Source organism: Felis catus, chromosome A2 (genome assembly GCF_018350175.1).
Source record: "Felis catus isolate Fca126 chromosome A2, F.catus_Fca126_mat1.0, whole genome shotgun sequence".
Taxonomy (NCBI): Eukaryota; Metazoa; Chordata; class Mammalia; order Carnivora; family Felidae; genus Felis; species Felis catus.
Window position 1 is genome coordinate 115632940 of NC_058369.1, and position 23533 is coordinate 115656472.

The window sequence follows — 23533 nt, forward strand, 5'->3', positions numbered from 1 at the left end:
ATAAAAAGTGACTCATCTCAAAAAGGAAGTAACAGATGGTGTTCATTCAAGTCTTCAAGGAAAGGAAACATCACAATAACTCATTCTATTCCTCACCAAATTGGTTTTATCAGTATTTCAAACATTTTTGAAAAATGTAAGAGGTCAAAGGTCAAGAGTTTCAAAGTCTAGTTCCAAGCTTACAATTTAGTATTCATTCCTACTTAATTCTTTGAATCCTGTGCCCATATTTGTCCATCTGAAAATGGAGTTAACATCTCCAATTTCACCTTACCTCAAAAGATTAGTGGGAGGATAAAATGAAATATAAAAGAAAAAGTTGTACATGGCAAATAAAGATTTATTCTCATAAATTAAATTTTATCCAGAATGAGAAATAATACAGTAAACTAAAAGCTTGAGAAGCCACCAAAAATACAATAAAGTAAATGCTTCAGAAGTCACTGTAATCTAAATTTGAAGAGATCTTATGAATGAACTGCCACTTGCCTACAGCTGATGTGCTAGTACACCAATATTCACTCGCTTAAAATTGACGACTACCATTTTGACGATTTCATTGAAAGCTACACTAGATTTAGTTCTCAAACAGAAACTCATATTTAACATGGCCCATGTTAAAATAAGGGGATCCAGTCAGTAATCTTGATTACCATGACACTTGATTTGGGTACGCATGCTCCAAGCTACTCAAGTTCCTAAACCAATGTTAATCTAAAACAGGAAAATCCATTAGGTTTAATCTTAAAAGTCACTGTTTCCATCTACAAAAATACACTTTCTATACATTATATAACTTGGAAAATATTCAGTATATATCAAAGAACCACCTCTTCCAGCAAAGTTTAAACCAAATTATATTGTTCTGAAAATAAATGCTGTATAAAATATCATGAGCATAAATGATTTGTTACCAACTGGGACATTGGACGAATCATACCTCAGACCAACACACCTTAATTGACCATAAAAGAAACCTTTCAACCATCCTTTGCATTTTGGTGAAGGTTCTGGTTTAGTGACTGACTCATCAAATGTCATTTCAGAAAACTAATATGAAACACACAAAGCTAGTTACTCTTTGTTTTTATATTAAAAATACATGCAAGCTGAGGAGTTTTCCCTGCACCATCTCTCCCAAATAAATTTTAAGAACTTTCAGGTTCCATCATCAGCAAGAGTCAAAAGACATTTTATTTCTTCAACCACTGATATCTCAAATTCTCACCATGACGTCATTATTATCCTTTGGAAATTACGGACACTGGCTATTCAACTGTGCTAAATGGTTTGTTTATACAGTTACTACAGTGCCACCATCTGAGCAAAAGAAAGCTGAGCTCACATTTTAAAATAAAGTATAAATAGCAGGTAGGTGTCTTTAAAAAATGTGCCAAGGAGGGAAGTTCATATTTAAATATAACTGGGGAACTCATCAGAAAGATCCCAAACAAGATTCTGTTAGGATGGGACTGAATGAGGAAAACTACCCCCATTAAAGTATATCAAAGAGCAGATTTTTTTTTTTTTTAATGAGCAGATTTTTAAGAGAGACACTATGCTCCTGCAGAGAAAAGCCCACAGCAAGACATACACAAGAGAGAAGAATTTTGTGTTTTAGCACAACCCAGAGTTGAGGGAACGAGAAAAACCCTTCGAAAAACTAAAAACAATAAGCTTAAATACAGAAATCTTAACTTTAAATATAGAAATTCTTACCTCCCACTGTAAGTGAGGCGGAATATTCCTTATCTGAAGTTTCCGGATCCTGCAGAAGAATTAAAATGTTTTATAAAAGAAAAAAGAGTATGAAAGCCAAAGACATCAATAGCCACCATGGATGCTTTAAAATATTTACATTAACTACAAGGCAATACGCAGTAAGAAGACACAACCAAAGAAGGAAAAAGGAGACAAAGTTAATCACAGAATGCATACTGAGACCATTTGGAGATCCAGCAGCATTGGATTATTACAGCTTATTTTAAAAGCCACACTGGGGCGCCTGGGTGGCTCAGTCGGTTTCCAACTTCAACTCAGGTCATGATCTCACAGTTGGGGAGTTCAAGCCCGGCATTATGCTCTGTGCTGACAGCTCGGGAGCCTGGAGCCTGCTTCAGATTCTGTCTCCCTTTCTCTCTGCCCCTCCCCTGCTTGTGCTCACTCTCTCTCTCTCTCAAGAATAAATAAACATTAAAATTTTTTTTAATTTATGGGGCCGTACTACAAACGTTCTTAATCTGAGATCACAGCCAAGGGGACCATAGACAGATTTGGGAAATCTGGATGGGTGGAGGGGGAGTAAAAACCACTGATTTATTTTTTCACTATCCCCTACATGAAATTTAGCACTCCTTTAATTATGAATGTTGGCATGTAAGTTTAGTAGAATCACACTACTTGTAATTTTGACATTAACATCAGATATTTTTGTATCACTATAACTTGTTGCAGACCTTTATCATCTACACCCATTACTGTGAAACTTAGACATGTTGCTAGAACTTACTATGTTAAGTACATATTGTAACTATGAGTTTTAACATTTTACTAAATGTATTTCAAAACAATTAACTTCCTATCATCCTATGTATTTTATGCCTTGAAAAACATCCTAAGATATCCCTAACTTTCAGGCTACCAAAGGACTCCATGGTACAAAAAAAAAAAAAAAAAACATTAAAATCCTGACCTTACCACTGTATGTTAACTAACTCAAATTAAAATAAGAACTTAAGGAAAAAGACATCTGAATTTTCTAGCTAGTAGTTATATAAAAGATCTTAAATGAAATATGCATTTAGCTAGATATTACTTTTTGATTACACTTAAATTGATGGTTTCTATTGTCATTGCATAATACTCAAAAATATATTTAAGATTTCTGCCTTCATCAAGTTTATGGACTTTGTTAGGCCTAAAACCTTTCCAAGTGAGGTTATTTTGGCTGCCATTTGGAAATGTGCATCATGTCTTTATTCATCAAAAATGCTGTCAATTTGTCTCCTTACCTACTCAAACTTGCTATTAGAGTTATTTAGCATTCTTTATATTCACTTGTTATATATACAAAATATTACTACATGGTTTTACTGACACCTAACACAATTGTAAATGTCTCAGCATCTTACATATATGAATCTTTGTGTTGTCCATTAAACTCTTTGGTATTATATGTATGTAAATCGTTTGGATACTGCTTAACTCATTGCATGTGTAATTATTATTAACCACTCTGATTCATTAAATTTTCTTATCGCAATACCAAAAAAAAAAAAAAAAAAAAAAAAGACCTCAGTTCACATGCCCACATATGTAAATATGTAGCTCACATAATATTGATTATATACAATATTTACTGTAATGTATATATCCTCTCTTCTACCCTTTTTTAAATGTTGTCAGAGGGAGGAAGAGATATCAATTATGTGAGATTGTACCATAGGTGCCACACACAAAATCACCTCCTTAGAAGGGAAAGGAATTTATAGTCAACTAGGTATTAAAAAAAAAAAAAAAAAAGAAAAGAAAAAAGAAAAAGATTAGCAACTGGGCTTAACATATCAAGTGAAATAATTAAATTACTTAACTTCTAAAATTAGAAGTTTCCTTCCTGGTCAAATAACCCACTTATTTTGAAGTACCACAGCAAACCACAAGATCAGATTCATAACCTAGTCCTTTGTCTCTTGCATTCCCCTCAAAGCACGAGAACAAACACCAGATACCACCTATCCCTTAGGGAACTATAAACAACATGCAAGTTAACCCAACTCAGGTACATCCTGTTTGTAAACTAAGGAGGAAGAAAAAGCAGTTCTAAATTATTTTTATGGGACCGTAAAGCAAAGCACAATCATCAGGGACAATACACCATAGAGATGGTAAGACAGCAGGTCAATTTAAGAGAAAAAAATTTCAACTACCACCTTAGTCTCAGAATTTACACATGAAATGCTAAGCCTAGGATTTCTTTCATAGTAAATCATGTGCTATTAATTGTTAAAGCTGCAAGACACATGCATTCTCTCTGCTTCTGTATATATAAATTTTATATTTCCCATAAAAGCCTTTAAGAATATACTCTACTAAGGTGTGTGATACACAGATTACACAATTGCTATATATTGCTGTAGGGAGCAGAAATATTACTCAACATTATGTAATTATTTATCCTGAGTAACCAAGGAAGTTAAGATTTACTACACACATCCAACTACACATATGCAAGTACTAAGTTTTATTCAAGCACCTGACAGTAAGAATTAGCAGCACAGTTTTAAGTAACTAAGTATTCATCCCCACTGGACTCTTTTGTGGGTATACGTATTACCGAAAATTTTCTCCACAAGTACACCTGTAAGTGTACATACAGAGTTTAGGTCAACTAGCAGGTAATTATTCTTATCACAAAAACAAGTATCTACCTCACAGGGCTCCCAAGAAATTCTGTGAATAGAATACCATCTTTCGTATATTAGAAGTAATCCGTTAGCCATGTTTTCTCAATGCATTCTTCAAAATGTATATCCAACATCCATTTACTTATTGGTAGTTACTCCAAAATAATTCTTTTTCCTAAACGGCTGTCTAGTTTCCATTATCGGATTTTCTCAAGTTTCATTTTAGACAAACATCAGGATTATTTTCATACAGTTACTGTTCTCACATCTAGAGTTGTTCTTTCCCACTTAATCAGTCAGTAACTTATTTAAAACTCTGCAGTTTCGGGGCGCCTGGGTGGCGCAGTCGGTTAAGCGTCCGACTTCAGCCAGGTCACGATCTCGCGGTCGGTGAGTTCGAGCCCCGCATCGGGCTCTGGGCTGATGGCTCACAGCCTGGAGCCTGTTTCCGATTCTGTGTCTCCCTCTCTCTACCCCTCCCCCGTTCATGCTCTGTCTCTCTCTGTCCCAAAAATAAATAAACGTTGAAAAAAAAAATTTTTTTTTAAAAACTCTGCAGTTTCTCCTCTGCTCCTAACCCCATGCTCCCTTCTTACCAGTTTAAGAGTCAAAAGACTCAAGATTACAAGCGTCCCAGCAAAGGTATGAATTCTCACCATCCAGCACAAAAAAACAAACTTCTGACCTGGGAAGTACTTGAGAAAATCCATCCCACCCCACTGTACTTATCAGGTCGGCTGTACACAAAGCCCCATCACTTGCGTGATCCATGCTCCCTTCGGCAGCACATACACTAAAACTGAAACAATAGAGCAATTAGCATGTCCCCTGCATAAGGATGACATGCAAATTCATGAAGCATTCCACATTTTTTATATGTAAATTTGCTATATATAAGTTTTCCAAGTGATTTTTCTTTTCTTCCCCCCCCCCCCACCTCAGTATTAGGTTTTCCCCCCTATTAATACAAGTAAATCCAGAGGACACCTGGCTAGTTCAGTTGGTAGGGCATGCAACTCTTTATCTCAGTCATGACTCTGAGCCCCACATTGTATGTAGAGATCACTTTAAACCAACAAATAAATAAAACAAGTTTAGATTTTATGAAAAAATAATATAAGTAAATCAAGTTCATTCATTTTTTGGTTTTTTTAATGTTTATTTTTGAGAGTGAGAGACACAGAATGTGAGCAGCCAAGGGGCAGAGAGAGAGGAAGACACAGAATGCGAAGCATTCTGTCAGTGCAGAGCCCGAAGCAGGGCTCAAACTCACAAACCAAGAGATCCTGACTTGAGCTGAAGTCAGACGCTTAACCGACTGAGCCACCCAGGGGCCCTGTCAAGTTCATCCATTTAAAAAAGAAAAAAAAAAGAAAAAAAAAATACTATCACTTGCTTCACTCATCTCCCATCCCAGCTTTTAACATTAGGTTATATTTAGGTTTGATCCTAAATAGTTCAGAGTCAAGAAAATAGATATTGATACATATCTACCGTATGAATACCTAATCATTAAAGTTCAGTTTAACTATCAGGAAGCAAATTAAGTTGGTGTTCTACCTCCACCTGACATACACCTGAAAAACAATAGGAAACACACACTTTGAGAACAGAGACCAATTAGAGTGTCTCATTCTCAGAAACTGGAACAGTGCTTGGCACCTGAGAAGCAATAAACTGACAGTTAAACAATCAACTGATACTTAAATCTATATAAATATAGATTATAGAATTTATTATCATCTATAAAGGGGAAGAAAAACACAAGAATTCACAGCTCTAACCAGAAACTACTAGCATTTCCACTGATTTTCTTACACCTCATAAGGAGAGAGAAAAACCGGAACATTTAATCAACTATTGTTTAAAAAAAAAAAAAAAAAAAGCCTTAACAGAATTTATTTTATCATATAGAATTTAAAGGTTTCCCCCCACAAGGAAAAATGAGGTAAAGTTTAAGTTCTCAGATAACAGATAAAAATCTTCAAAAATGCTTACTGTGCTTGAAATATTAGTTATAATGACAATTCAATACTCTTTACTAGGAAAAAATACTATTAGAAGCAAGTTTAATTACAGAATAAAGGAGCAACAGAGAAGCTCCCATAGATTCCAAAGAGCATCTTCAAGATCTTTAGTAATCAATGCAACTGATTTAAACTGATTTTGTAACAATTTTCAAAATTACATAAAACTAGAAAAATATCAACCTCCATATACCATACCAGGTTCATTTATTAAGTACGATCACCTTATCTTGTTTATCTATAACTCAAACCAGTACCAGCCAAGTTCCACTTACATGGCCTGTCATGCAGAAGTACATCAGTAAACAGCTATAAAAGGACTTTTGTTTAAAAATAACCATAGAGGGGCGCCTGGGTGGCGCAGTCGGTTAAGCGTCCGACTTCAGCCAGGTCACGATCTCGCGGTCTCGGTGAGTTCGAGCCCCGCGTCGGGCTCTGGGCTGATGGCTCAGAGCCTGGAGCCTGTTTCCGATTCTGTGTCTCCCTCTCTCTCTGCGCCTCCCCCGTTCATGCTCTGTCTCTCTCTGTCCCAAAAATAAATAAACGTTGAAAAAAAAAAAAAAAACAAACCATAGAGGTGTCGTGATGACTCAGTCCATTAAGCTTTTGACTTCAGCTCAGGTCATGATCTCACAGTTTGTGAGCTCAAGCCCCGCATATGGCTCTGTGCTGGACAGCTCAGAGCCTGGAGTCAGCTTCAGATTGTTTCTCCCTCTTTTTCCCTCTGCCTCTCTCATGAAAGCATGTGCATGCTTTCAAAATAAATAAAACATTAAAAAAATTTAAATAACTATAAAACTGGCTGACTGGCTGACTCAGTCTGTAGAGCACACAACTCTTGCTCTTGGGATTTTAAGTTCAAGCCCCATATGGAGTGTAGAAATTACTTAAAAATAAAATCTTTAAGGATGGCTGGGTGGCTAAGTCGGTAGAGCATGCAACTCTTCATTTTGGGGTTTTAAGTATGAGTATAGAGATTGCTTAAAAATAAAACATTTAAAACTTAAAAAAAAAAAAAACTATAAAGTCATCACTGCTCCTCAAAGTGTTTAACAAAAATTCCTTGATATCATATATCCACTCTATTTCCAGTTGTTTAATAAATATCTTTGTACAGCTGTCTTATTCGTATCAGGATTCTGATGAGAGTTGAGGGGTACATGGCTAGATTAGTTGGTAGAGCATGTGATTCACGAACCTAGGGTTCTGAGTTCAAGCCCCACATTGGGTATGGAGCTTGGGAGGGGAGGGGAAGGAAAGAAAAGATTCCAACCAGATGTACATACGTGCAGAGTTCTTTTTGCCATTTACTTGACAGGTCATAAATCCTGCATGATTACTCATTCTGAATTTTATCCACTGTATCCCTTTTGTGTCGTTTTCAGTAATTGTTTAGTATGTTGAATTTCATATACAATGATATGTAATATTTTTATATTATAAAGCATAAAACATCTAGGAACACAAACACCCAAATAATTAGAACAAGACAATTGAAGCTACCCATGCTTCTCTCCCACTCCAAATGCCTGCCTCCTGGAATGTACTCATTGCACCAAATTTGTCATTCTTATGCCTTTTATTTATGAATATTCATCTCTTTTAAAATGATTAAGTAGGCAAAATACTATTATCAATCCTTAAAAATGAACAAAAATTTAATATTAAATATCTAGTCACAGTTCTACAATTTAAAAAAATTAAATTTGTTCAATCAGTATCCCCAAAGAGCTATACACTGCATTTGGCTGATTATGATTCTAGTCTCATAACCCATGTTTCCTTTTTTTTTTTCCCCCTTGCAACTTATTTGGGGGAGAAAAAACCCAAATCCTGTCATTTGTCCTATAGATTCTTCACTGCGTGGATTTTGCTAATTACACCCCCATGGTGCTGTTTAGTATTCTCCTCTGTCCCCTGTAAATGTAGTAATTAGATCTGAAGATTCAATTTGTTTTTTGTTGTTGTTTGTTCGGGGAGATACAATAATTTATCACAAGCAGTGTTTTATACTTCCACAAGGAGATGTGTTATCTCTAGCTATCTTTCTGTGATACTGCAATCATGAATGATCACTACCTAAATCCATTATTTCATTCAAGGTTGAAACTAACTTTCTCATTTTATCATGGCTTCTGTATTTTTTTTTTTTTTTTTTTTTATTTAGCTTGAGTTCTTCTATTAAGAACAACTTTCTGGGGCGCCTGGGTGGCTCAGTCGGTTAAGCGTCCGACTTCAGCTCAGGTCACGATCTCGCGGTCCGTGAGTTCGAGCCCCGCGTCGGGCTCTGGGCTGATGGCTCAGAGTCTGGAGCCTGCTTCTGATTCTGTGTCTCCCTCTCTCTCTGCCCCTCCCCCGTTCATGCTCTGTCTCTCTCTGTCTCAAAAATAAATAAATGTTAAAAAAAAAAATTAAAAAAAAAAAAAAGAACAACTTTCTCAGGTGCCTGAGTGGTTCAGGTGTTAAGCATGACTTCGCTCAGGTCATGATATGGTTCATGAGTTTGAGCCCACTGGGTGAGCTCCCACTTCGGGTAGAACTCAAGCCCCATTTCGCTCATGCGTGCTCTCTCTCTCTCTCTCTCTCTCTCCCTCTGCCCCTCCAGGGATTAACTTGTGCCCTCTCTCAAAAATAAAATGAATGAATAAATAAATGAACCTATCCATCAGTATTAAAAACAAAACAAAAACTTTCTCTTAGGGTGCCTGGGTGGCTCAGTCACTTAAACATCTGACTTCAGCTCAGGTTATCAGGTTATAATCTCACAGTTCATGAGTTTAAGCCCCACATCGGGTCCTCTGGTGTCAGCACAGAGCCCATTTCCAATCCTCTTTCTTTCTCTCCCCCTCTCCCCCAAATAAGTAACAACATTAAAAAAAACCAAAAACCTAGCGTTATTTAAAAACAAAAAAACACTTTCTCTTGTCAAATATTTGGAACTCTGAAGCACAGAAGGTACAGTGAAGACAGGATAAATAATTATTTCCCTTCTGCAGCGGATGGTTTTGTGCCCCTTATCACAACCCCTCACTTGGGTCTGATTTCATCCACAACTGTGGCAGACAGGCCTAGGTACAGTGAGGTTTGCTCTGCCTCCTTCCACCCCTAAGCACACACTCAGGCATCTCTGTTTTACTTCAGGGCTCTCTCCAACGCCTCAGAAGAGTAGAAGAGCAGCCTAGAAGCAAAGGAGATGAAACCCTCAAGACAATACACAGTTTACAAGGGAAGGGTACTAGCCAGGACATAAATGCCTCTCTTCATCTGCAAGGCATTCTGTACATTTCTCTAAGGTACCATTTCGTTTCAGCAATTTCATTAAAGCACCTTTCGTTAAAGCACTTTTCGTTCCAAAATAAATCAGCTTCATGAAAATCCTCATCTCCATCTCTTCTTTCAGCAGTTCAAAGGCATTGTTATTTCACAATTGTATTTTCAGAATAAGGAATTGGCGTTCTGGCATTGTCCAAAGAGGACCAAATGTTTACTTCTTTTCAGTATCATAAATTCACAGTCATAGATATTTTGAGTGTATCAATCTAATGCATTAATTCCTTTTGATGCTCCAAATACCTCATCTTTAGTCAGTCAATGCACGTTTCTTCATATTGACTCCTGCATCTTGTGACAGGACTCCAATAACCTAGGAGAACTCCTTTGCTTTCTGTTACAACAGAACAATCCAGGTTCTGTTACAACTGAACAATCCAGGTTCAGCCGGCACAGTTCCTAGCCCCATCTGCAATCAGCTTTTTCTACATAAAGTGCTAGTCCTTTTTAATAATAATACACTGAGACACAATCTAGTCACTAGAGTGTTCATTATTATTGGGTTGGTCATTACTCCTAGGCCACAGCTGGAAAATATATACATTTTGTGTGAAAGAGAGATAAACCATGTGTTCATGCTGATTACTTTCAATTCAAATTTTAGATTACTAGGTTGTTGCCAAGTGTCTTTGATATTTGCATCTTTTCTTCCACTGTAAGGTCTGACAGCAGGTAAGAAAGTAAACAAGAGGGGCCTAGATGGCTCAGTTGGTTAAGTGTACCCCTTTTGATTTCGGCTCACATTACCATCTGACAGTTTTTGAGTTCAAGCTCCACCTTTGGCTCCAAGCTGACAGCAGGAAGCCTGCTTGGGATTATCTTTCTCCTTCTCTCTGCTCTCCCCACCCCCCAATTGCTCACCTGCTCTTTCAAAATAAATAAATAAACTAAAAAAAAGAATTTAAACAAGAAAACGCTTCATGTCTGTTATGGACAGAATACTTTTGTTCCTGCACCTCCCACCTCCCAAAATTCCTATGTTGCAGCCATAATCTCCCTTGTAATGGTACTATGTATGAAAGGGGCCTTGGAAAAGTACTAGGATGTAGATGAGGTCATGAGGGTGGAGCCTCCATAATACAAGTATGATCTTTTTTTTTTTTTTTTTTTAAGAATTTATTTATTGAAGCTCTGTGATTCGCACCCAACCATAGCTACTCCAGTCATGAGGGACAGACAACAGCTGGATCGGCGGCGAGTGGCCCACAGCATTTGCTTATAGTAGCGATGAGTTTGCCCCTCGACCCCAAACATTTCCTGAATGGATTAACAGGAAGGCCGGTAATGGTGAAACTTAAGGGGGAATGGAGTACAAAGGCTACCTTGGTATCTGTAGATGGCTATATGAACATGCAGCTTGCAAACACAGAAGAACACATAGATGGAGTATTGTCTGGACATTTGGGTGAAGTTTTTAAAGTCCTTTATATCAGGGGTGTTGAAGAAGAGGAAGAAGATGGGGAAATGAGAGAATAGCATCTTTTGTGGGGAATTTTTTATATTTCTAGACAACAAACTTTTTCCAAAAAAAAAAAACTTGGGGCGCCTGGGTGGCGCAGTCGGTTGAGCGTCCGACTTCAGCCAGGTCACGATCTCGCGGTCCGTGAGTTCGAGCCCCGCGTCAGGCTCTGGGCTGATGGCTCAGAGCCTGGAGCCTGTTTCCGATTCTGTGTCTCCCTCTCTCTCTGCCCCTCCCCCGTTCATGCTTTGTCTCTCTCTGTCCCAAAAATAAATAAACGTTGGAAAAAAAAAAAATTATTTATTTTTTAAGTAATCTCTTCCCCCAGTGCAGGGCTCCCACTCACAACCCCGAGGTCAAACTCACAATCCCGAGATCAAGAGTCACATGCTCTTCTGACTGAGCCAGCTGGGCACCCAGGATTGCGATCTCTGCAAAAAGAAAGACCAGGGGTCTCTCCACCGGCACATGCTGAGGAGAGGCCATGTGAGCCACAGCAAGGAGGTATCTCTCTACAGGCCAGGAAAAGCAGACCCTTATCAAGAACAGAAAGAACTGCCTGCACTTTGAGGGTTTCCCAGGCTTTAGAACTGTGATGAATAAATGTCTATTGTTTAAGCCCCGTGGTCTGTGGTATTTTGTTATAGCAGCACACACTGCTTATGACAGTGTCTGCGTTCAACCCTCACAGCATTTTATCGATTAGGAAACAACAGCTTAAGTTTAACTTGTCCAAACACACACTGCTGATGTGTAGCAGGGTCAGAATACACCTCTGGGCATTCTAGCTCCAGAGCCTATCCCCTTTATTACACTATATTCCATTTTATTGATTTCACTTATAATCCAACCAATAATGTAACCACATCAAATGACCTCAGAAAAATTACAGGCTATAATTTTTGTTAAACCCTAAAGGTCAAGTATAGGTTAATCCTACACAAAACTTTCACTTTTCCCTACAGCTTTAAACCATATGATGATCATTTACACATCAAGACTCAATACTGACATTAAAAGGACAAGGTTACATATTAATAACAAGAAAGGAAGGCAACAATGCTGAAAACTTGGCTAACTCAACTGCCCAGGACAACTGTATACACACGCCATCAGGCACTTCTGAAGCCAGTCATTTCACAGTAAGTACTAATGCAAGAAACAAAAATGTATTAAGGCTTGCAACCTTCTGTCCAAACTACCTACAGATCCTGAATGTGTATTTTCTTCATCTTATTTCTTCCAAAAGGCTCTGTCACACCCCTTTCCATCAATACTTATACAAATCAAGGGAATCACTAAATTCCCACTTCATAAGGAGACTCAGGCTCTCATCACAATCTAAGGGGCTAATACCAGCAGAAGGCAGAAGAGAAAACCAAGTCTAATATTAACAGGTTTCTCTTTGCCTTGTTTTCTTATTCAAACAAGTGGGACACATCGTCCACATTTGGACCATTTTTAAGCCTCTTAAATCCACCACTTGGAGGCACTCTGTACTAGCTCAGATTTTCATTCCAGTTGTGCCCAACCAATTCAATCTATATGTAAAAAGCAATTTTACTCAGCCAAAATCAAAACTGCTAATTACCTGTATTAATAGTATTCAATATTTACATACAAGTATCTCCTTTTTTATTTTATACAGTTTAGAATTTTAAGTAGCTCTTTAAAAGGTCAACCTCAATTTTTAAAAAGTTTAATATACCTTGCTGATGCAAAGGGGCAACTGGCATAAATAACCCTGACTCATCACTGACTTGGTCATCTCTTATCAAAGCCTCTGACTAGAGATGTAGCCTCTAACTCAAGTATTCTCTTTTTTGTTGTTGTTATTTCCTTATATAAAGCTGTAACATGCTCAAAGACCTTAAACTTGTAAATAGAGAAAACTACAAAGAACCCAGAGATCCAGGTAAAAGGGATCATTACACACTCTGGCTGGTAGAATCATGGGCAGTTTTCAAATTTTGTTTTTGTTTTATAAAATAAACCTTACTAATTGTTATGGGGGAATCAGCCTTATTTCCAACCTGTAGTATAACATAAAATGAAGCAAGAGAAACCAGTTCTAGATTCCAACAGTTCTAACTAGTGTTGTAATACCAGTTTTCTCTTTCCCAAACATTTTACAGTCTAGCAAAAGAAATCAGACATTTTAGGACAGTCTTAAAAAATGGTCAGTAGAAACATGAAGGAGGGAGCAACATGGAGATTTAGGGGTAAATCAGGTACATCTCAGGTAAAGAATTTCTGTGAAAGGGCTCTATAATGGTCGTGGAGCCTATTTAAAAAGAGAAAAAATAATAATTTGTTAAAAATTGAATTCACTTACGGAATTGACAGAAGGTCACAAGTACTGTAAAGAAAAACATATTTGCTCCAACAGTTAAAGAGGATGCCAGATCCTAGTGAACTGAATACTGGATGGGAGAAAGGAAAATAAGACAAAGTATGTTGTCCCCTCAACTATAAAGGTAAAAAGATATGATTCCAAGTGCGGTCTAAGGATCAATTACGTTAGACCCAGGAGGGCTTTCTTAAAGATTTCAGGGCCCCAATGAAGACCTCCTAAATCAGATTCTCTGGGGACCACTGATAATCTACTGATATCAGTAGGGGGCAAGTTCCAGGAGGGCAAAATTATTTCCATCTTATTCACTGTTGTATGTTCAAGTGCTTAGCAAATTGCCTGGCTCATAATTTGCAATTTACTCAACATTGCTCAAACAAGGAATAAACAAAAATTCTTTTTTGCGTAAAGTTTATTATTTTGAGAGAGAATGCACACACATGTGAGGGGGAGAGAGTGCGCATGAGAGAGAAGAGAAGAGAAGAGAAGAGAAGAGAAGAGAAGAGAAGAGAAGAGAAGAGAAGACCCAAGCAAGCCCCACACTGAAGTGACACATGGTTCAACCACACAACTACGAGATCATGACTGAGCTGTTATCAGGAGTCAGACGTTCAACCAACTGAGACATCCAGGCACCATCAACAAAAATTCTAAGTAAAAATCTCAAGTGTTTCTTCATCACCCCCTCGCTTCCAGATCCCCATGGGAACACATCCATGTTTTAGTCCCCTCAAATAAAAGAGGTGTATTTGTGTTTTAAAGTTGCACACCTTGGGGAGCCTAGGTGGCTTAGGATTCTCTCTCTCTCTCCCTTTCTGCCCCTCCCCTGCTTGCGCACTCACATTCTCTCTCCCTGTCAAAATAAACTTTAAAATAAAATAAATATAATAAATAAAATAAAATAAAATAAAACAAAACAAAACAAAACAAAACAGGGGCGCCTGGGTGGCGCAGTCGGTTAAGCGTCCGACTTCAGCCAGGTCACGATCTCGAGGTCCGGGAGTTCGAGCCCCGCGTCAGGCTCTGGGCTGATGGCTCAGAGCCTGGAGCCTGTTTCCGATTCTGTGTCTCCCTCTATCTCTGCCCCTCCCCTGTTCATGCTCTGTCTCTCTCTGTCCCAAAAAAATAAATAAACGTTGAAAAAACAAATTAAAACAAAACAAAACAAAACAAAACAAAACAAAAAACAAAACAAGGTGGCTCAGTCAGCTAAGCATCCAACTCTTGATTTCAGCTCAGGTCATGATACCAGGGTTGTGGGATCGAGAGTCGCACCTGGCTCCGCACTGAGCCTGCTTAAGATTCTCTCTCTCTCCCTTTCCCTAAAATACTGATACCAATAATAATAATGTAATAAAAAAATAAAGTTGCACACCTCATCATCTTCATCTATGTACAACAGTCTCATAGCCCTAAGTATATGGATGGGGTCCATATACTTGGTGGGGTCCAAGAAAGGCTGAATGTCTATTACTAATGCTTGCAAGTACACACTGCTCATAGGAGACAATGTCCCATCGATAGAGGAATACAAAATTCTTACACTTCTTTAAGATACATCCAAAGCAATAGGACAGAACAGTTCGAAAATTGATTTGATCCTTGATTCCTGAATAACCAAAGATTTCTGTAGTCTTCATAACTAACTTAATCTGAAAATGAGCCTTTAACCAGAGTCATCACCAGTATTTCAACCAACCATAGGAACACATGCAGTTGAATATTAGGGAGTCACTATTTAAACAAAAAGCTCATGGCCTGTATAACTCTAAAGTACATTAACACAATAAAGCCTATTACACATATCTTCCTTGAAAATTAGGGTGATCACAAGGGAATACTTAGGTATAAAACCTGTAATATGTTTGAGTCACACTGAAAATTAATCCTTCTCTTAAAAAAGAGACAATCATTCCATATTTTTTCACAGTTAAACTAATTTTATAAATACCAATGCATTTTTTCCAGCAAGACTCATTTTTAAAAAGTTATTTTAAAAGCTGTAGGTCTTAAAAAAACTCTGTCCAATGGAATAGCCACTAGCCACATGAGGCTTAAAATGTGGCAAGTCCAGTCTCAATTATTCTGTGAGTATAAAATGTAACAGATTTTGAAGATTTAGTACAGAAAATATAAAATTTCTCAATTTTTAATACTGATCACATGCTAAAAGATTAAAATTTTAGATGAATTGGTTCATATAAAATACAAATATTAATTTTACCAGTTACTTTTTACTTCTTACTGTGGCTAATAGAAACCTTAAAATTGCATATATATACAGTTTACATCTTTCAGCTGGACTGAGCTGTTTTAAATTTTTTTTTTTAACGTTTTTATTTATTTTTGAGACAGAGAGACACAGAGCATGAACGGGGGAGGGTCACAGAGAGAGGGAGACACAGAATCTGAAACAAGCTCCAGGCTCTGAGCTGTCAGCAGAGTCCGATGCGGGGCTCGAACTCACGGACTGTGAGATCATGACCTGAGTCAAAGTCGGACACTCAACCGACCGAGCCACCCAGGTGCCCCTGGACTGAGCTGTTTTAAAATTTGGTATACTTGATACTGAAAGGTAAAACTAATTTACCAAATTTTGCTTCTCAATGTAATTTCAGGATCAAGAAACAAAGTTTCATATAGATTAGTTATTCCTCACTTAAAAGTCACCATCACTAAGTGAACTATAACTGTATCTGCAAGAAGAGGTGTTTTAAGGTGACTAAACTTTTTTTTTTTTTGCAAGTAAATTGTACCCTCAACGTGGAGGTTGAATTCATGACTCCAAGATGAAGAGTCACATGCTCCACTGACTAACCCCAAGGTGATTAAACTCTTAAGCATTGTATTTAAAAAAAAAAAAAAAAAAAAAAAGTGCTAGATTTTGAATATATGGGTATCTCTACATTAACTTTTTTTTTTTTTTAATGTTTATTTTTGAGAAACAGATTGTGAACAGGGGAGGAGCAGAGAAAGAGGGAGACACAGAATCTGAAGCAGGCTCCAGGCTCTGAGATGTCAGCACAGAGTCCGATGCAGGCCTTGAACTCACGAACTGTGAGCATGACCTGAGCTGAAGTCGGACACTTGACCAACTGAGCCACCCAGGCACCCCTCTACATTAACGCTTTTTATTTTACATTACTGTGAACTGGATGTAGTCCTTACCTAAGGTAAATCCTAAATCCTTGGATTTTTTTTTTTTAAGTGAAAAGGTTAAAGTTTACTGCTATTAAGTTCTATCCCCTACTCATGAATTTTAGAAACTGTAACAATCCGGGGCACCTGGGTGGCTCAGAAGGTTAAACATCTGACTCTTGACTTTGGCTCAGGATATGATGTCACAGTTACTGAGTTTGAGCCCCACACTCAGAACCTGAATGAGGTTCTGCACTGATAGCACAGAGCCTGCTTAGGATTCTCTTTCCCTTTCGCTCTACCCCTCCCCTGCTCCCGCTCTCGAGCTCTCACTCTCTCTCTCAAAATAAAAAAAATTAAAAGAATTCTTATGTAGCAAGAAAATGAAGACGCTAAGTTTGATGTAAATACCTTGATCTGACATTCCTTGCCCTAGGTAGGCAACCCAACTCTTGCTTTTCTCCAAAGATATAACCTGACTCAACTTTGCAGATAATCTTTCTCTCAGCAGGGAGTACAAACAACAAATAATATAAACACGATGCTACCTTGCCAACCTGATAGTGGCCAATTTTTCCTGCTTAATAAGATACTTTTCTTTCTGTTTAGACAAAAAATAAACAAAAAAAGTATGTTTATACTACTTACGGAAGAATACATTGAAGAATCTATGGTTCACTTCACTGCAACATGCTTCCTCATCTATATCTATCCTTGAATTCACAGGAAAAAAACTATTTGAATCTGTTATTCCTTTAAACAAATAAAACTTGGCCAAGATATTAAAACATTCTCATGTCTTGCCTATGACATGTTTGCCAATTAAAAAAAAAAAAGGCATACTGAATATGATTAATTCTCTAGAGCTACGGTGTCCTCTGCAGACAGAGGTACATGTTAAAAGACACCACATCAGCAAAAATCAAGACCCTGGGAAACTCTCCAACCCAAGTATCTAAGTTTTCTAACAAATTTCAAATAAAAGATGGGGAGCCTAGACATTAAAAAAAAAAAAGACAAAAAAACCCCAAAGACATATCAACCAATCACAAATGTACAGAACTTAACATAAATCCTAATTCAAATAAATTCTTAAAAAAATATTTAGGGGACACCTGACTGGCTCAGTCAGTAAAGCATGTGATTCTTGATCTCAGGGTCTTGAGTTCGAGCCCCATGTTAAGCTTACAGCTTACATTAAAAAATAAAATCAGAATGGAAACTTAAGGCTGGCTCAGTCAGCAGAGCATGAGACTCAATCTCAGGGTGGTGAGTTCAAGCCTCAGTTGGGTGTGAAGCCTATTAAAACACACACACACACACACACAACTGGGAAAAATGAGACTTTTCATTATCAGTGAATTAGTGCCATTGTTTTTTATAATTATGGTATTGTCTATTTTTTTTTTAAGTCCTTGTCTTTAAAGATGCAATCTGAAGAAATTAGGAACATAATATACTTACTATCTTGAATTTGCTTCAGAAATCATCAGAGGTATTAATATCCAAAAAGGCTGGTCATCAGCTGGTGATTCTTGAAGCCAGGTGGCAGGTAAGGAGGATTTACTATATTGTTGTTTCTACTGTAGTACTTTTGAAATTTCCACATTTTTTTTCTGCTCTCTAGTATCTGGAAGTCACTATCTTCGAAAATGATAAATTCCATCAAAATCAAACTGTGGGCTTGTTAGTACTTCTAACATGAGAAAGGAAGTTTTAGATGAAAAATATGATTTAAGTTGATATAACTGTCTGAGAGTAAAGAAACTTTAAGTACTTTTCACTCACATGACCTTCAACCACGCTAGCATTTCCCATACTTCAGAAACACTAAAAGGTTCTAAAATTGTTGCTTTAGACAAGTCTCTTTTTGCCTCAGGTGGATAATGCAAGATTCATTTTGCTCTAATAACTACAGTTAAACTTCAAATATAGAATAACCACAAAACTCTATCTTATAACAATGTATGTTAATGAAATTATCTGTACTATTCACTTAAAAAGAATCGCTGCACTGTGCAAAAATTTTATACAATGTGCATTTATGCCAATTCTGATACAAACAAGAGATGCCACAGATGAAATAGAACATTAAAAAAATTTTTAAGTTTATTTTATTTTGGGAGAGAGAACATGCACAAGCGGAGGGGGGGGCGGTGAGAGGGGGAAAAGCAGAATATCAAGCAGGCTCCACACTGACATTGCGTAGCCTAATGTGGGGCTCGAACTAATGAACCCACAAGATCATGACCTGAGCCAAGATCAAGAGTCCAACACTTAACTTGAGACACCCAGGCACCCCAAAAAGTTTCATTTCCTAGCTAGCCAGACTAAAGTCAGAAATACCCAGGGAGGTTAATCATTTCCAGATTATTTCTGCCCCAAGTACAACTTAAGAATCAATTTTTAAATTTCAACAATATTGTTAATTAAAATAACAGATAGCATTTATTCAGTTACTCCTAAGGGGTAAAAGATCATGTCAGGCACTTGAAATATATTTACGCTGTGTCCTTATACCAACAACCAAGCTCAGTAGGCATTAATACTCCCACTTTATAGATTAAGGAAATTGTCTCAAGGGATTCTTTTAACCAAGGTCAAAAGGCAGGTAAATGAAAAGCCAAATTCAAATTTGAATTCCAATTTCCATGCTATTTATACATTAATTTTACAGGTCTACTATTTAGCTTCTGTGTAAGAAAAAAATCACTTACACAGATCTTCAAGAAAACTGTCCAATATAATCATAATAATATAAATCTCAATCTCTTAAAGAAAATACTCGAAATTTTCTAGTTTACATCCACCTTTCAGAGGAGGACCACGGAGGTCACACCAAAACAGAGTAAATCATTTCAAGGTAACCAAAACATCCAGCCTCACCCAGCAGCTAACAGGACACATGAGTAAGACAAATAACTCTGACAATAAAAGATGTAATGAATTTGGCGTTTCAAGAAGTTCCCTTCTTCTGGGAAGTCCCTTCAAGGGCCCCATATGCTTAGATGGGATAGTCACTTGATAAAATAACATTAAAGTATTAGGCATTAGTCTTTTAGGGGCACCTGGGTGGCTCATTTGGTGGAGCGTGCAACTCTTAATCTCAGGGTTGGGAGTTTGAGCCCCACACTGGGTGCAGAGATTACTTAATAAAACTTAAAAAAAAAAAAAAAGCTCTATGATAATCTAGTTGTGTTTTTTTTTCTTTAAAACTTCAATAATATATTTCATGTTTCCAAACATATTCAGACTTCCAATTATATTCTGGAAAAAAAAAAAAAAAAAAAGATGACAAATTTCCAGAAGCAGTAATGGTAAAATCTACTTAATAAATTTAAACCAAGATGCTAGAAAATTCAATAGGTCCACTTTCAGCATCATATTTAGAAAGTAACATGTTAAAACTGTCTATCATGGGCACCTGGCTGGCTTAGTCTTGACAATCTAGGATGTAATATCATGCTTATAATCAGTGCTATTAGGGGCACCTGGCTGGCTCAGTCATTGAAGCATGCAACTCTTGATCTCAGGATTCTGAGTTTGAGCCCCACATTGGGTGTGGAAATTACTTACAAAAATAAAATCTTGAACAATAATAACAGGGGCACCTGGGTGGCTCAGTTAAGCAGCTCACTTTTGGTTTCGGCTCAGAGGTCATGATGTCATAGTTCTTGAGACTGAGCCCCGCGTCAGGCTCTGTGCTGACAGCACAGAGACTGCTTAGGATTCTCTCTCCCTCTCTCTCAAAATAAACACATTTTAAAATAAATAAGTATCAGTGTGATTATCTACAAAAACACAGTACCTATGACTAACATCTCCAAATCCATGGAGGACATAGTCTCTCAAAGGTTGTTTGGTCCTCTTTACCACGTTAATGTAACTGGCCAAAAAGTTTAGCATAAACCACAAGGAGCTGGGGCACTGAGCACCAAAGATATATAAGGCTCTCACCTTTGCACAGAACATACCGTCAAACGTACCCACAGCACATCTACCTACCCTCAGCCTTTCTCTATAATATAGACATCAACAGTTTAAAATGGCCCTTTCCTCCCCTGCACCCCCAGCCCTTTCCTCAATGCTCTAATCCTTCTGAAAGCTTTTCTAGTAGAAAAACCATCACAAACTAAATCTGTCGTTAACAATCTGCACAGGGCATTAAAATTTTAGTGGGCTGGGCTTTAGACTTTAACACCTTGTAAAAATGTTGAAATAAAAGCTTATGCATTTTCAAAACACTTAAGAACGTGTTAAGCAGCCAAGCACTTTAATTAATTGCCTCAAGACTGACTGGTAGAAACAAATGCAAATAAGCTATCAAGACGGACTATCCACCAGGAGGCAGCACGCCAGAACACAAACACACCACCCATTTCTCCACACATCAGGTCATTTTAATTTTTACCCAGGCTTCAGAAGGGCTGGGAAAGAACCTAGGTCAAAGTTTTAATCTTTTATTTCTAAGAGGTCCTACATCATACACATACACTTACATTTAGCATACTCTACTGATGATTAAAACCCCAACACATCTTAAATTTAAAAATACAATTTCATTTACAAATATTTGGGATTCTAATTCCTTTCCCTACAGAATTGTTTGTTGGATATCATTTAAATATTTATTTACTGCTATGTTTAGAACTGTATTTTGGGACCTGGCAAGCCTTTATAATAAGTAACTAAAAAACGAGAATGATTTTTAAGTTTATTTATTTTGAGACAGAGACAGTTTATTTATTTTGCCCAAGTCGGGAAGGGGCAGTGGAGAGAGAGAATCCCAAACAGGCTCCACACTGTCAGCACGGAACCCAATGCAGAGCTCGAACTCATGAACCATGAGATCATGACCTGAGCCAAAACCAAGAGTCAGACGCTTGACCTATGAGCCACCCACGTGCCCAAAACTAGTAGAATTCTATCTTTATTCTCATACAAGTAGAAATAAGCAACAGGAAAAAAATGCTGTATGTACAATTTGGTCTATCTTTTCAAGAGCCTATAAGTTCAGAGTCATGACAGGAATCCAAACAAATAGCATGAAAACAACCAAACAGAACTAAATCTGATTTACTTAGAACACACACACCTTAAAATCCTATAGACTAAAGAGATTTCCAGAATCTTAATAGCTCCCACCTCCTCCAGAAACTGCAAAGTATCTAATCAGTCTGAAAGATGAAAGACTAAGTCCAGCTATGCAATTAAAGTTACTGCCAATTATGGACAATGGCTAAAAAGATGTTAATGTACGTTTCATATAAATTTGTTTCAAATGAATAAAATTACCATAAAATGTTAATTCTTCTCTTTCACAACTGTAGGTTTAATGCTTTTCTATCTCCCTACCATCTGGGCACATTGGTTACCATTGGCAGGGCTCCACAGAAAAGTTGAAAGAAAAAAACTGCAAATAAGTCAGGAAGTCAACCTGCAAATACCAACAGCCTTAAAACAAACAAAAACTTTTTTTGTTGTTTGTTTATTTTTGAGAGAGAGAGTGCAAGCGGGGAAGCGGCAGAGAGAGCAGGAGACACAGAACGCAAAGCAGGCTCCAGGCTCCAAGCTGTCAGCAGAGCCTGACGCAGGACTCAAACCACGAGATCATGACCTGAGCCCAAGTCGGACACTTAATTGAAACTGAGTCACCCAGATGCCCCTAAAACAATCTCTTGAAACAGACTTATTATCAATTGGCTATGGGTTCATGTCATCTTGGGAATTTTAAAGTTTTGTTCAAATAATGAAGAATTGTAGTTTCAAAACTTTTAACTCAGCACTTTCCTATTTTATGACTGTAATAACAAGGATACATAATACATACTCAAACTTTCCTGACACCCAACCCCAGATTTCAAGAAGCTGTACTACTTCAAATTAACTAAAAGGTTTAAGTATTGGTGTCTGGCTGCCTCAGTCAGTAGAATATGCAACTCTTGATCTTGAGGCTGTGAGTTCCAGTCCCACAGTGGGTGGACAGATTACTTAAAAATAACATCTTTAAAATAATAAATAAATAAAATATTTCCTTCCTTAAAATCCTTCCTTTAGGCTTACAAATCAAATTGCAGTCTTTTCCAGTTATGTTAATAAGATTTTTCTGCAAAAATTCTAATTTTAAAAATAAACAGCAGTTTAGGAACCCAGAAAAGTAGTTTAAGAACACCATGGGGGGGGGGGGAGGGGAAACAGATTAAAAGTAAAATATTTCAACTCCTTTTAAAAACAAGAATTTGGAGGGTGCCTTGGGTGCCTTAATGGTTTAAGCATCTGACTTCAGCTCAGGTCATGATTTCACCCATCCTGAGCTCAAGCCCCACATCAGGCTCTGTGCTGACACTGAGGAGCCTGCTTTGTATCATCTGTCTCCTTCACTTTCTGTGATCCTGTCTCCCTCTCTCTCTATCCCTAATAAACATGCTTGAGCATGTGCTCTAATAAACATTAAAAAAATTTTTTTTAAAACAAACAATTTTGGGGGAAAAAAAACACTAAGAGAATTAAATTTAGAACACTGAACTAGTTCCAGTTAATGTAATATTTTATGTACATGTTCTTTAAAAGGCCTGCTCTGAAATTTTCAGAGGTTTGGGGGATTTTTGTTCTTTTTATATTTTTGGTAATTATTGCACAAAAAATTTCTTCCTTCCATAACTGATGATGGAAATAAACCACATGCTGGAATTTTCAGAAAAGTAGAATGATCTTGGGTACCTGGGTGGCTCAGACAGCTAAGCATCCAACTTCGGCTCTGGTCATGATCTCACAGTTGATGAGTTTGAGCCCTGCGTCGCTTTGTGCTGACAGCTCAGAGCCT

The 23533-nt window shown here is 37.4% G+C and overlaps 2 protein-coding genes and 1 non-coding gene across 8 annotated transcripts in view; 2 read left to right on the forward strand and 1 right to left on the reverse strand.

The window, feature by feature from the left end:
- IGF2BP3 (insulin like growth factor 2 mRNA binding protein 3) overlaps nt 1–23533 on the reverse strand; it is a 151797-nt gene that overhangs the window by 101384 nt on the left and 26880 nt on the right. For 4 of the 6 annotated variants that reach the window (XM_003982846.5, XM_045052496.1, XM_045052497.1 and 1 more), the window contains exon 3: nt 1720–1768. The exons of the other annotated variants lie outside the window; for them this stretch is intronic. In XM_003982846.5, the coding sequence (XP_003982895.1) occupies nt 1720–1768 (49 nt within the window). The remainder of the gene's footprint in view (nt 1–1719; nt 1769–23533) is intronic. 6 annotated transcript variants of the gene reach the window in all.
- On the forward strand, nt 5173–5276 carry LOC111559598. The gene has a single exon (XR_002740727.1). It is a non-coding gene; the product is annotated as a U6 spliceosomal RNA (small nuclear RNA).
- LOC101091006 (small nuclear ribonucleoprotein F-like) lies at nt 10988–11307 on the forward strand. Its single transcript, XM_011280432.4, has one exon. It carries the CDS (start codon nt 10988–10990, stop codon nt 11234–11236), a length of 249 nt encoding a protein of 82 aa, XP_011278734.1. The 3' UTR covers nt 11237–11307.